The 15,263-nt window shown below is 41.4% G+C and overlaps 3 protein-coding genes across 7 annotated transcripts in view; 1 reads left to right on the top strand and 2 right to left on the bottom strand.

Annotated features, from left to right (window-relative positions):
* The window catches only part of septin8a (septin 8a), a 31,313-nt gene extending 29,292 nt beyond the window's left edge, over nucleotides 1–2,021 (bottom strand). Inside the window, exon 1 of the mRNA XM_030747312.1 lies at nucleotides 1,992–2,021. Within this exon, the coding sequence (XP_030603172.1) occupies nucleotides 1,992–2,021 (30 nt within the window). The remainder of the gene's footprint in view (nucleotides 1–1,991) is intronic.
* A 2,811-nt stretch (nucleotides 2,022–4,832) lies between these two features.
* On the top strand, nucleotides 4,833–6,810 carry sowahaa (sosondowah ankyrin repeat domain family member Aa). The gene has a single exon (XM_030747094.1). The coding sequence runs from the start codon at nucleotides 4,919–4,921 to the stop codon at nucleotides 6,293–6,295; it is 1,377 nt and encodes a 458-aa protein (XP_030602954.1). The 5' UTR covers nucleotides 4,833–4,918; the 3' UTR covers nucleotides 6,296–6,810.
* Nucleotides 6,811–11,641: 4,831 nt separating this feature from the next.
* The window catches only part of shroom1 (shroom family member 1), a 32,927-nt gene continuing 29,305 nt past the window's right edge, over nucleotides 11,642–15,263 (bottom strand). For all 5 annotated transcript variants that reach the window (XM_030746481.1, XM_030746484.1, XM_030746485.1 and 2 more), the window contains 2 exons: nucleotides 14,892–15,164; nucleotides 11,642–13,655 (listed from right to left, as the gene is read on the bottom strand). In XM_030746481.1, the coding sequence (XP_030602341.1) occupies nucleotides 13,401–13,655; nucleotides 14,892–15,164 (528 nt within the window). In that variant the 3' untranslated portion in view covers nucleotides 11,642–13,400. The remainder of the gene's footprint in view (nucleotides 13,656–14,891; nucleotides 15,165–15,263) is intronic.

The following is a 15,263-nucleotide window of genomic DNA, read 5'->3' as shown; positions in this document are numbered from 1 at the left end:
CATTCGAAATTGGAGACAGATATAGATTCATCACATCTGAGGCTGCAGCTTGCATGTCATGATTCATCCGTTTTACTTGGTTTTGACAGGTTTGCCTGAAGGCCATTTAGCCCTGTATGTTCTATATACAGCTAACAACACTGATGGCACCCCGACTTGATCCACACTCTGACCTAAACAACATTACACAGGCATGCTCCTTCTTGTCCCAGGATGTGTTTCATTAACAAATGTATCTGCAACTAGAGCACCAGCTATATGTAGACAATTTAAGCACAAGTTAAATAAGCTTTTAAAAGAGCAAGGACCTGCCTCCCTGATTCCTTACTCCTCATCTCTTGGCTTTAAGCACTTTATGGAGCTAATTTCATTTCAAGCATGCAGTCCTCACGGGAAAGACAATACTCTTCAGGGTCAATAAGTTCTGTACTTGCCAAATGTGTTCAGGCTTTTTATTGTATCAGAATTAAAATGAACGTCATTATTTTTATGCTACACAGTCTAATGCAATCAATAAGCGAAAACAACAGACATTGTTAGGCAGTTGACTGTATTGATCACTTCATGTGGATCTGGCCTAGAAAGTTATCCCAAAGCTACAGGCTCCAATGGATGAGACTGACATGGAAAAACAATCCCACCAAGCACACATCTCTATCAATAGCTGCGTGTAATTAAACAGTGCTCCCTTTACACAAACTGCCAGGCCAGCAGGTCAGTTTGTTCAATGTGGTCTCACTTAGTTCATAAAGTTAGACAGGAAGTTAGACAGCTGTGTTGCTGCCAACACTGGCCTGTTTCGCTGCATTCTCAGCATTTTTCTCATTAATCAATCCTCTAAATTCTGTATTCCAAACGAAATCGCCACTCGGTTGTAACAACGTCCTGGATGTATTCCTAATTTAAGAAATGCCAAGAGTGCAATATCCGCTGCATCCTCTTTTTTGGAACCTCTCCTTTCCTGGCAGACATGTGTTGCGCCAATAAGTGGTAGGAGTGGCCCGGAGTGTGTCCTTAATCTCTTTATCCGTGCAATTCAGCCCTGCTTACTGTCTAACACAAAGATCTTTTCAAGATCTGCCAAAAAGTTTATCACCTTCTCCTGTTCATTTGCAATTTTACTACATTATTATTATTATTATTATTATTATTATTATTATTATTATTATTCAAACACCCATTCTTTGTCATGTGACTTTACTGAGAATTTCCAGGTATGTCTATCAACATTTCACTGTACCTACACCTGAGTCACACCTGAATGACAACACGGCATGTTACTTGAATATGAACCAGCTTGCATTCCACTCTCAACTGATACTACTCTGCCCAACCTATTACTGTTGCACTGTACAAAGCAACATAATGAACTGGCATATCCATAGATGTAAACATAACATTTTGAGCCTAAGAGAACCGCAAGTTTGATTTTTTTTTTTCCAACCAATACAGTGTTGGGACCTGACTTTACATTTTGATATAACAAAACTGCAATTAATGCACCTAAAAGAGCATTCAAGTGGTAATTTTATCTATTGGCTAGCCAGTGTACACGCCTTACTGTGATATTACCTGGCGTTTCCAATGTTTGTTTCCTTAACGTTCTAATAATCTCGACAATAAACAGTTTAATTGTGCCATACGCTTCACCCATTTGCCCAGCAACGCGTCCATGCGTGGAAACGCAATTAAAGAAAAACCCCATTACACGGCACGACATTAAAATAGTCAGCTTGTAGCGTACTTAATTTGCCCTAACTGGGGAAAACCCAGTCACCATCACAGAAATCACTCCGACCATCTCGCCTAAGCCCACAGTCCAGGCTCCAAAAGCGGGGGAGGCTTAGCTACATACATACCCCCACACACACAGCAGCTAACGCACACACTTTTACTAATCACAGCCAAGTGTGCCCGTCGCTGCACTTGCAATGTTTGCTGCTCTTTAAAGAAAAATTTAAATCAAAAAGCTCCGGATATTATTTGCTTACCGAAAACACGTCAACGTCGGTGGCAGCCATGGTGCGGAATGTATGGTATTGGTGTGCTGAAGCAGACCGAGCAGAGGCGAAAGGGAGCAGCCCTTGTCTCTCCGTACTAGCCTGCTAAACTACTGACTGAGCCGAGCTGACAGTGATAGGAAGAGAGGGGTACAAGGCGGAGAGGCGCTGCTAACTGGGCAGGGAGGGCGCTAAGCTATGCGACAAGAGGACTCCCTGCTACTTCGTTTCTGCTTCGCTCAGGCATGCTAAAGAGTTTTTTTATTCGCTTTAAGCTTCAGCTGGAAAACTATACTGATGTAAAAGACCTACAGTGATTTTTAGCTAAAAGTATAACTTATATATAAGAGAATGGGTGGGGAAAAGCAGTCGGTTATTACAGTTTTCAACGACCGTTTGATAGAGCACTGTTTACGCATGCGTGCGCACATTCCATATATATTTTTTTGCTGTTCGCATATAAAGAAAGTTTTTTTTAATAGCTTCTCATTATATTGATTATCAAAAGTAACTCCCAAACAACGGTTGCCATGTACTTTATATTGAGCATTAAAGAGTTTCCCCTCGATGTAACAATAAATATTTATAGCTAAGTTGAAATCGTGTGTGCGAACTATCCCGCGCATAAATGACATCTTTGGTTGTGACATATACGTTTTCAATATGGCCACTTCTCCTATTCGCTGCAGGAATGTCGTGTTACGCGCACTGCAAGCCAGGGCAGGAGTGAGCAGCAGAAATATGTGTCAGAGAGCGCTGGAGATCATAAAAAAAAAATACCTGAGCATTCGGTGCCAGTTAAAATATGATATTCATATTTAAATTAAGTTAATTAGGTCAGAGATTGAGTTTACCGGAATGTGGATCAGCCAATCAGAGAGCGAGAGCAATCCGTCACGTGTTATGTCTCAATTTCCAAAATTACTATTTCTATGTTGTCAGTATTGCACTGTTTCACATTAAAAATCTAATATATGTTGTATGTGGGCTCATGTGTGCATGTGAGACTGTCTTTATTCCAAATAAATAAACGATATTTTGATGAGTCATAGTGGTGGTTAAGTTGTATAATACCACGGCAATAACTGGATTTTCTTAGGAACACACTATCAAACCTCCAACAAAAAGGTCAAGCCTACACATGCCAGAAACTGCTGTTCCTCCAATGGCCGCTTGAGGCTGGCTCCAAAGGTGACTTAGTCAGTATTAACTATCATGTTAAGGTGTTCAGCTTTACCTGAAGAAGAATAAAGAAGGTGAGGAGTTGCACTGTGTCTTTGTTGGTCTAGAGAAAGCATATAATAGGGTGCCAAGAGAGGAACTGTGGTACTGAGAGGGCTGTGCAGGACATGCATGAGGATAGTGAGACAGGTGAGGTGTGACATAGGAGTGGGTTCAAAGCAGGGGTGGGATTACGCTTGTTTGCAGTGGTGATGGACAGGCTGACAGATGAGATTGCAGACCTGCTATGATGATGCAGATGGTGGCACTAATAAAAACGAGACGGAGCTGGAAGTGGCAGAGTTGAAGATGCTCACATTTTCACTGGGACTGACCAGAATGGACAAGATTAGAAATGAACTCAGGTTGAGCACTTTGGAGCCAAAGTTAGAAAGGCAAGGCTGAGATGGTATGCACACGTGCAGAGGAGGAAGAGTGTATATATTGGGAAAAAAGGTGCTGAATATGGAGCTGCCAGGCAGGAGGAAAAGAGGAAGACCACAAAGGGTTCATGGCTGTAGTGAAGGAGGACATGCAGAAGGCTGGTGTGACAGAGGAGGATGCTGGGGATAGGGTGAGATGGAGGCAGATGATCCACTGTGGCGACCCCTAAAGGGAGCAGCTGAAAGAAGAAGCTCAAGTGCCCAACTTTAGCGCATTAACAAGAATTTTAAAAGCCAGCTAAAAATGCTTTTAGCTGTCCATGCCTTTATGGATAGGTTAATAACTCATCCATGTCGATACTGGAGTTTGGGGTGTGGCCGCTTTGATTGACAGGTGGAGAATCAGTGAACCTCTCCGCCACCAACACCATGTTTATGGTGTTGGTAATATTTGATGCATTTTAATGGAATTATCTAAAAAATATTATCTGTCTTTGCTTCAGTAATGGGGAGTGAAATTCCAGTATTTTATTTGACTGTTGAGCATCCATGCTCTTGTCCAAATATCAATTTAATATGGCAAAATATGGCATTTAAAATATGGCAACTTCTGGCTCAGAAAAGAAAAGAAAAGATGGCAACAGCCATAATGATGATGCTTCAAACCAAATGGGTAGCTCTCGTTTATTTACAGTCAACATATTATATAACCTGTATTACATCATCAGAAGCCAAAAGAAGATAATTAATGAGCGCAAATTTCAATTTAAAATATATATGTAATTAGATTGTAGTCATAAGTATTTTTTAATTTTAATTCTTAAATTTTGAATATTTTCGGTCTTGAATTATAATCCAAGAGCAGATTCAGGTTAGAGTACATGTTTTTATCTTTATATGTATTATGTCACTGAATCCAAATATTTTGTTTTTGTGTGTACAATAACTACATTTCAACACCTCGCATAAAGCTAATAAAATCTATATTTTTAAGCCAAATGACAAATTATTTCTCATTATCATTTATATGTCCTAATAGCCTGCGAGTGGGACCAAAGTATAATATTCTTTTTTATTTTGCCGAGGCCTACATTATTGATTTACCAGTCTTTCAACATAGAAGTGTTCAATTACTTTGTCTATAGTAAAATATGTGCATATATTATTCAAATTATCCACGTCCTCACTTTCCCCGGAAAGAGCCTCCTCCAGGTGTTGGGAGGAGAGCGATCGTCCAGGTAAAGCGGTCTGTACCGTCACCCGGACAAAGACTGGAGTCTGGATTTTTCACGTTTTTGTTTTACAGCTTTAATAATGGTTTTGTCGCAAGAATCCATCCTGTCTTTGCTCATAGAGGAGGGGGGCAGAGTGAAGAAATCCGACTTGGTTGATAAGTTCAGAGGTTCGCTGGATTCCGTCGATCCCGAAGAAAAAGAACGGAACAGGGAGGTTTTCAAGACCTTTGTCAACAATGTTGCCACTGTGAAAGAAATCGACGGTGAACGGTATGTTGTCCTGAAGAAAACCTATCAGTACTTGCTGGAAGGTCCGCAGAGCTCTCTGGTCAAGTCTGAAAATGAAGAGATCCCGCTGACAGGTGAGCAGCAGCGCCCACCTCCGCAGACTGGAAACTCCGAGGATCTGGAAGAGGCGAATGAAAGCAGTGACCATCCGACAGAAATGCTTTCTCCCATAGAGCAGGCACTGCAGAGGAGTAAATATGCAAGTGTGAGACTTAAAAGGGCGCTGAATGTTGAGGTCCACCAGCAGAATAGAAATGAAAGTAACTGCTCAAATCAGCCCATCAAGAGCAAACCATATGCCTTGCCTCTGAGAATGCCCCCCAGCACCACTAAAGTGGAGACCCACAAACTTAAGGAGGACACAGATGAACCTAAAGAACACCCAAAACCAGATGCTTTCAGGGACAAGAGAAGGATGCCTTCAGTGGAGAGGGGAAGTTGCACCGGCTCACCGCAGCCGAGGAGGGCAGCGAAGAGCACCAAGGCATCAGAGGAGCACAAAGACACTAGGATTCCCTCTGTGGTTCCCCTGGAGCAGTCAGAGCATGATTGGCTGGTCAAGTGTGCTGCCGGCCACTGGAGCCAGGTTTACGGCCTGCTGCTCAGAGACAACCAGCTGGCCGAGAAGAAGGACTTCATGTCAGGGTTCACTGCTCTGCACTGGGCAGCCAAGTGCGGGAACAGTGACATGCTTGTGAAGATCATCAACACAGCCAGGCAAGGAGGAGTTCACATTGACGTGAATGTAAAAACACATGGTGGCTACACGCCTTTACACATTGCTGCTTTGCATGACAAGCACTACATCATTGGCATACTGGTGAAGGAGTACGACGCCAATATAAGCATCAGGGACAACTATGGGAAGAAGGCCTACCACTACCTTCACAAAGACGTTGCTGAGAGCGTGAGAGAGATGCTTTGTAAGCCCAAAGGCCAGTCGGCACAGGACAGTGCCGTGCATGAGAAGGATGAGCTGGATTCATTCCCGGATCTCCCCAAGGGCCTGCATTCAATAAGCCGCCTCTTTCAGCCAAACGTGACAGGCCACAAGAAGAAGCACAAGCAGCGGCCGGGATTGTTCTCCCTGAACGACGACCCCAGCGAGGAAGGAGAAGACAGCGGCGGCGGCTTCAGGAACAGGCCCATGTCAGATGTTTTCATGTGAAGGCAAAGCCCTTTGCTGACTGAAAACACACCAGTGACCTTCAAAGCATTTTCTTTAACAACGGCTTTCTTTATTTTTAACCTGCTTTCTGGTTTGTTCACCGACTCTGAGTCAGCAAATGTAGCGTGTGATGATACCTGCATGAGGTGAATGCCAGACAATGGTGGATCCTTTGAGTTTTCCTATTACTCACTTGAAGGCGTCATCACTTCACTTTGTTTCTTTTGAAATGAACTGAGCTTTACAGATGTGTAATATGTTTATCTCATAGAGAATTATATGGACTTTTTCATACCAGCATCCCAGTTCAGGCCAATAAAAACCACAGTGCAAAGTATTTAATCCAGTAAAAAAAAAAAAAAAAATCGGTTGATTCATTTATGTACTTGAGCTTCCAGCGCTAGTAAAATTGTGCCATGAATTCCCATCTACTGTCTTTTAACCACGGACTTTAATACAGTTGATCTTTTTTCCAAAGGTCCCGTTTTTTATTCTGTTTTTGATTTAAAACTAAAGTGTGCACACTGACAAGAAGTGAATGCAGAATAAAGACATTCTGGTACTGATTTACTCAGATCAAGACTTGACTTGCTGTGTTTTCATTTATGAGTAAGAGATGAATGCAGTGATCTCACAAAGCAGACATGCACAAACAAAAAAAGAGGATGTGTTCATTAATAAGTGAATTATACTTGTAGAAGAAAAAAAAAATCATCACTGTCTTAAGAAAGGACTGAAATATTTGTGCCCCTGAGGAAAATTTAGAAGACTAACTTCTCTCCTGCTTCATTTTATCATAGATTAATTATTAAAGTGTGAAGCATTAAGAAATGCCCTTGAAGGAAACAGACTCTGGATTTCACTGTAACATCAGAATATTTACTATATATATATATAATATAAAAAAGAGGGGGGTAGAACTTGCATGGTTCATTGAGGATGTGCAGGTGCTCCATAAATCATTAATGTCCCTTTACTTGCCAATAAATTCTTCAGGTTTGGCTCCATTTTTTGACTTGTTGAGACAGCTGTGATGAAGCCAGCTGGGGTTGAATGTGTGTGGCTGAAAGAAAGCATTAATGGCATCAGCAGAACAAGCAGGGCTTTGCTGCTTTATTTGCCCGTCTTGCTCGCTTTATGCGTGCTGCTAACTAGACGTAAACAAGATGCAGAAGAGGGGAAGAAATAGCAACTTTTAGAAATAGTTTGCCTCCTGTGGCTGGCTCACTCTCCCCGCTGTTCGCCTGCCCTTGAGTCATCTCCTTCTTGCGTGTCTCGTGATGTCACCTTCCCAGCAGCATGCATTGTTTATATGTCAAGATGATGTTTCATCTCAGAGCCTCTGGGCTTTATTAAGCAAATGTTCTTTTCTGTGGCTGCTGTGGGGAGAAGAGCCAACACAGGGTCAGCATCAAGACACGGAGTGCCGGATAAAAGAAGATAAAAGAAGCAGCAGCACATATAGCTAATGCCAAACTGTTAATGCAAATACACAATTCTGCAGCACAATGGTGCGAGCAACAGATGGGTGTTTACACATTAAATTGTAGCATTGCTGATATACAGAGGAATCCATAACCAAATAATGTCCAAAGGTGCATCACATTTGGACTTGGACATTTGCATAAATTTCATATGTCAAATGACAACAGGAAGCTGAGGCTACAGCAAAACTGGATAATAATTCCCATCATGGATGTGCAGCCGACAAATCTGCAGCAACTGTGTCAATATGGACCAAAATCTCAGAAGAATGTGTCCAGCACCTTGTTGAATCCATGCCACAAAGAGTTAAAACAGTTTATTTTAGTCCATAATGTTTTTTGGTTTTTTTTTTGTTTTTTTTGCATTGTTGGAAACATGTAAATCCAGAGAACTGTTTGTAAGGTGCTAGGAAGATAGAAACACTTCTCAGCAAGTCGAGTAATAGTGGCCTCAGTGCTAAAACATGTCACTGAATGAACACCTCTGTGACGGTGTCAACAAAACATATTTATAGACATCATTAAAGCACTTTATGGCAGACCAGGTGTACCAAATAAAGTGGACACTGAGTATACTGAGAAAGGTCTGGCATCCACATTGTCATTGTACACTGCTATGTGTTAAGTTAGAGCAGGACTTCAACAGAAACGTACAGCGGCAATATATCATAGCATTTTACCATTGGCTATTTGGACTGAGACCAAGCTTTTGTTAGCCTTCACAACCGAGGTGAGTAATGACTGCTGGGGGGGTGGAGGCCAGCAGAAGGTGTGCTGGCATTCCTGAGGGCAGAGGGTTCAGAGTTCAGGTTGAAAAGTGAGCTTTAAAACCACTAATCTCAGCTCCTGGCAGAGATATCACTGAGTCATCAACTTTGATAAACAAGCCTTCTGATTCCTGCAGACGCTCTGTCTTCTGGTCATTTTAATACAGTTATTTGGTTACATGAAGCAAAAAAAAAAAAAAAAAGCACACATTTTCCACTGCTGTGTTTAAATTCCTTGCTTGAGTTTATATTTTATCTCATTTTTCTGTTTCCCCGCATCACTGTGGATGCAGACAGTGATTATCAGCTGCAAAGCTCTTCATTATCTAGCACTGTGACAGAACTGCTGCTGCTGCAGTGTTACACCATCCTATATCCTCCTGTTTGCTGTCTGCAGTGTATCTTTATCCTGTCTTTGTAATGTTGCTGAACCAAATTACCATGCAATTAGCATCTTCTAAACAAGATCTCACTCGGTTAGGATGCTCAGAGCTGTGTTGTATGTCACTGCTGCTTCTGTGGGAATCTGGTTAAAAGTGTTGTTTTGCTTTGGAAAATGCTCCAAGTGCTGCGTGGTGTCTCTCCTTGTCCACCTGGGGATTTCTCCACTTTCCAAAACAAAACCAGCCATTTCTTTTCTCATTTCATTTTGTGTTTCTTAATAAGCATTTGCTGACATCCCCGAAGGCATCCCACTGACTGAACAAATCGGAGCAGCGAGGCCTGAAAGACATGAGAGGAGGAAGACAGCATCAGTTAGCGTTAGTATGAGACCACACAGTCTTTTTTCATAAAGGATTAGTTGTACGTTTCTATTAATATGCCTTTTGATGTCAGTCCAGACTTTCTTCTTCGTTTGACAGAAATACACTCGTTTGCCACTTTATTAGGTATACCTGTTCAGCTGTTTGTTAATACAAATATCTAATTAGCAAGTTACATGACAGCAACTCAATGCATTTAAACATGCAGACATGGTCAAGATGACCTGCTGAAGTTCAAACCGAGCATCCGAATGGAGAGGAAAGGTGATTTAAGTGACTTTGAATGTGGCATGGTTGTTGGTGCCAGAAGGGTTGGTCTGACTAGTTTAGAAATTGCTGATCTAACTGGGATTTTCCACACACAATCATCACCTAGGGTTCACAGAGAATGGTCTGAAAAAGAGAAAATACCCAGTGACCAGCAGTTCTCTGGAAGAAAATGCCATGCTGATGCCAGAGGTCAGAGGAGAATGGCCTTCAAGCTGATAGGAAGGCAACAGTAGCTCAAATAACACCTCGGTGCAAATAAAGGTATACAGAAAAGTAAGGCTGAACACGCAACATAACCAACCTTGAAGCAGATGGGCTACAACAGAAGAAGGCCACGCCAGATGTCATTACCATCAGGAATGAGCAGACACTGAGGCTACAATTAACACAGGCTCACCAACAATGGACAACAGAAGATTGGAAAAATGTTGCCTGATCTTATTCAGATAGTAGGGTCAGAATTTGATGTAAACAACATGAAAGCATAGATCCATCCTGCCCTGTATCAACAGTTTAGGCTGGTGCTAGTGGTGTAATGGTGTGTGAGATATTTTCTTTGACGAACTTTGGGCTCCCTAGTTCCAACTTAGCATGGTTTAAACACCACAGCCTACATGAGTATTGTTGCTGACCATAACCATCTCTTTATGACCACCGTGTACCCATCTTCTGATGGCTGCTCCAGCCGGATAACGCCCCATGTCACAAAGCTCAAATCATCTCACTGGTTTCTTGAACATGACAATGAGTTCACTGTACTCAAATGGCCTCCACAGTCACCAGGACTTAGCCCAGTAGAGCAGCTTTGGAATGTAGTGAAATGGGAATCAGCAGCAACTATGTGATGCTATCATGTTAATATGGCCCAAAATCCCTGAGGAATGTTTTCAGCATGTTTTTGAATCTATGCCATGAAGAATTAAAGCAATTGTGAATACAAAAGGCAGCTCAACCTGCTTCTTCTAAGTGTCCAGTGAGTGTAGTTCACATTAAAAGAATAATAATTTCTCAAAAATATTCCATTTACATGCACAGATGATGCATTTCTCATCTCCACCAGTATTCTTTAAACCAGATTTAATCCGTGGTTGTGTCTTCCACAAAGATAATGAAGCTTTCATAGAGAATATTTTACTGAAAATGCAGATTAAATACAGAACAGGCTCACAGGTGTGAGTTGTGTGCCAGTACATTTTTTGGACTCTCAGACAATGCGTTGATTCACCTGAAGAGGGCAGAGATGAGCTCTGATTGGAAAGCCCAAACAGGATAGGACATTTGTGAACTAATAAGATAAAATATTCTGTCTATACTGCTCTCACACATTGAATACTGTAATAGTAACATCAAGCATGAATCATTTTCTTCTCTTTTTTTTGTATTCCTAGATATGTATGCCATTATTTGCTTTGAGGGGGGGGGAGAAAAAAAAAAGGAGAAATGAGTGTGAGCTTAATTTATTCACAATATTACAAACATGATGGAATTTTAAACTCCAAGCAGGCACAAAACAACAACTCTCAACAGAAAACAGGTGTGAGACACACCACAAGAGGTGGGTTTAGAAATCTCTCCGCTTCTCTTGGCTTTAAGACAAACTCTGCTTGTATCGGTGTCACAAATCTGCAGCGTTTGAAACAAACCCGCCTTTTCCTTCAGCTAAACACAGCTGTGATAGAAAGAGAGAAACAAGAAGTGACTCGAGAAGCCGTGCACACGTACAGTAGCAAGAACCAACATTTGTATTTATCCACGTGCGTCCAAGAGTTTTCTATTTCTCCAAAACGCTGGTTTTTTGCACACTTTATAAATTCCAGCAGGCTGAGGGGAAATAACACGAGAGTCTTGCTAACCCTTCAACCTTGCGTCAACACAAAGGCCAAAAACAAGCATACGTTTGTTTAGCAAACTGAAGCGAACAGTCATAAATCTCCAGAGAAATGTTTCAGGGGTGGTGGCCAAGGTGGACAAACTGTTTACTACAAAAACATTTATCAAGGTGAAAGGGCTTGTAGTTTTAGAGAAAACCTGAATTGTTGTTAATCACTTGCCTTTTTTTTTTTTTTTTACATTTTGAGACTGCTGATGCAGTTTTGTGGTCATTATTACATAAATATAACTAACATATAACACAACTAATGCAGTGGTTTTCTTTCCTTTTTAGCCAATAGGTGTAATTTCCTGAGGGATGATAACATTTCAATCATCTTCACAGGAGTTTTGCTGAAAGCTGACACAGCAAACACCAACAGTTCTGCCTTTCTGCTCAACAATCAACCTCTACACACACACACAACATTAACACATTCATGATGACACACACACACACACACACACACACACACACACACACACACACACACACACACACACACACACACACACACACACACACACACACACACACACACACACAGCACCCACTGTGACAAACAGCAATATTAAACAGCTCTCCAAAGTCTTGGACTGACGGGTCGGCAAAAACAAAATTAATAAAACTATGGAAAACCAACTGATGGATTTTAATGGGGAAACCGAGATGCAGTATAGAATGTGTGGGTGAAGTGTGTTTTTTCAAAAAGAGTCTTTTAATTTAAGAAAACTGTGTAAATTGAAACAAACCTAAGGGTCACGTGTTTAGAAGGGGCTACACAGTGGAGGTAGAGAACAGGAAACGAGTTTAAAACACCTGAAGTGAAGATTGTGGACTTTCCTCATTTAAAAAAAAAAAAAAAAAAAGTATTTCAAGTATTACGTGTCAGCTCTGCAACAATAGGACATTGGGGAGGAAAATACTCAGTGATATAATTGTTGCTTACTTATAATCTGCTTTTAAGAGGTTTAGCACCTCCGTATGAGGAACTATTCCAGCATGAAATCTTGATGCTTTAACAACACACGTATGGAATTAGCTGGAAAAGCATTTGTACACAATCTTTCACGTTGATGGGTGTGCTCATGTACCTTTTCAAAAGATCGCTTTAACATTCCTATTTAAAACAAACCCAAAATCATAAGAAATATTCTTTAAATGGATGGAGTAAGGCTTTCATTTGAAATGATCTTGAATCTGATTTGAAGAAATGTGCATTTAGTTATCTTTACAAAGTGCTTTTTTTTTTCATTCACCTTTTTTGGTTTTTAGTGCCTTAATTTTAAACACATTTAAACATAAGAACATTAAAAAAAAAACAAGATTAAATCTTCTACATCTATTGTACATTTTACTGACATGATACAGTACACCACCCTCTCTCAGACTACTCTTTTCCGCTGAAGTCATCTCGCTGCTCAAATACAATCTTAAAGCTTCGTAGGTTTCCACAGGTGCAGATACAGGGCTGTGGGACTATGAAAAGTGAGAGACAGTTTCTGAATTGCTAAAAAGTTTCCACACAGCAGCTCTAATGGAAAACGTTCCAGAGCTTCATCTATCATCAAGGCACACAGAAGAAGAAAAAGAAAACGGTTCAGTCCTGTTCAAAGTGAAAGAAGTACCGCAGTGGGACAAGTCTGGAAACAGTGGTGGGCGGAGAGACGGTGACCATTCATCAGTCTGGGCAGATGACAGGAAGGTGAGGACCTTCAGTCTCAGCGGTCATTATTGCTCACCTCATGTACTGCTTATATAAACAAATGGATATCAGTAGCATTGTGGGTCTTCCTGTAGCTCTGCCAAAGAAAGTCATGATAGAGTGCAAAGGATTGGAGAGATCAGCTGGACATCTACAAAACACCAGCCAAACATGTCTCTAGATGTGTCTCTTTTTGAACAAGCTATCCTCATTTTAGGCAAGTGAAGCAAATCCAGAACTTCTCCTCACAGATCCAGGCTGTTGGTAAGGGCCTCCAGCTGCTCCTCTCCCAACCTCTGCTTCTCCTCCAGGTCCTTCTGCTGGATGAGCAGCGACGCCTTGGTCTGGACGAAGCACCGGTAGTTCTGCAGCTGCTCGGTGGACAGCTGGCGCGACAGGAAGGTGGAGACGAGGTTTTCTCGGCGGTCCAGGTTATCCTTCAGATCTTTGGCGTCCTCCCTCTGTTTGCATAGCAGACGATGGCGACTGTCCAGAGATTGCTGTGTGGAAACATAAAGACACAGACCACAAAAGATAAATTCTACCTCATATAGTCTCCTCTCTAGTTTAAGTTGCACTGCTTGATCATAATATAAATGCATAAAGAAATGCTCTCCCTAAAACAACTATGTGATACTTTATGTCATGTTTTGGGGGGATTTTTTTCTTTTTAAATGACAGGAAATATCAAGTTTAATGTAATGAGGAGCAGTGAAAGTTGTATGATCATGCTTCAAATAGCCACAGGACAGTGGGTGCAGTGTTCCCTTGTGTCAACAGAGGGCAGGGTAGTTACAAATGTCATCGAAACCAGGCCACAGTTTCGATGAGTCAGTGTAAATACCGGTGTTGCTGATAACAGTGAGAAAACAAATGAGCCCTCTAACAAGCCCTGGGTATGCAGCATGCTCAGCACTGCTATTACAGACAGAAGAGCTAACAAAGAGCCTGTTCACGGGTAAATCTAGAAATCTAATGCACCCATGCAAACATAAAATGATGCTGGAAATACTGAAACATGTCAATCAGAAGGTAACAAAGCAAAGCACAGAATTCGTGTTACATCTGTGATGCTAATCCTGAACTGATGCTTCTCCTGAATGATTAATTAAGAGAGTACAGAAATTATTTAGGACAATGAAATTAGCAACATTATTTACAAAGCTCCACCAAAAATCATCTTCAAACATTTGATAAGCTGGAAAGTGGCAATTAAACCCAGATAAACTCAGCAGCATTTTTTTTTAAAATTCCACAAAGTGAGAAACCTTGACTCCATTACAGCTGCCCTTCAACTTTTCCCAAGTGGCATGTTTGCTTTCTAAAGTAAACAGAACAAGAGTATAGCTGAGGGCATGGGAGCAGCTGCATGCTTCTAACACTCGCTGTGGTATTTTTTTCCAGAAGCAGGAGCAATTGCTGACAGTATGCTTTTACCCACATGCATTAATGTGTATGTGTGAACAGCATCAGCATGTAAATGGGATTATAATACACTGAGCACATGCTTGTGTATTTGACAGAGTCAATTAAAAGATTCTTATCAGATCCTTGGAGAATTTTCAAAGTAATCCCTGCTAAACAATTATGTAGCTTTGATTAAAATATTCAAGCAGTAAAATCTTACTTATTCAGTATAATTTTCAAATCTCTACAAGCGAGGATGTGGCACTGTGAGCTTAACACATCTCTGAATAATGGGCATGTAACATAAGTCAAAAGTTCTGGTTCCCGACCTTCTCCTCAGCATCTGTGTTCTGGTCCACGGTGGTCAGGGCATTCTGCACCCTGGCCAGCCGAGCAGACAGGCACAGCAGCAGGCTGACCACCCTCTCCAGGTCCCCTATGAACAGGTTGTACCTCTCCAGCTCCACGGGCAGACAGCGCTCACGGACTAGCACCTGTAGTGCCTCCCCACGGGTTGTGTTCTCCTGAACCTCTACCTGGAGGGCACCACGCATTTCTTCCAGTGAACGCAGACGCGTCTCGATGTAAGACATTAACAAACGCTGAAAATTAAGAAAGAGAAGAGAAATGTTTGAGAGATTTTAGACAACAAGGTTAGATAACTATAGAGATACAAGGTGAAAAGAGGCCAAGAGGCAAAA

The sequence above is a fragment of the Archocentrus centrarchus genome, chromosome 14, assembly GCF_007364275.1.
Source record: "Archocentrus centrarchus isolate MPI-CPG fArcCen1 chromosome 14, fArcCen1, whole genome shotgun sequence".
Taxonomy (NCBI): Eukaryota; Metazoa; Chordata; class Actinopteri; order Cichliformes; family Cichlidae; genus Archocentrus; species Archocentrus centrarchus.
Note: the sequence above shows the minus strand (reverse complement) of the source record. Positions and strands in the feature narration are given on the sequence as shown.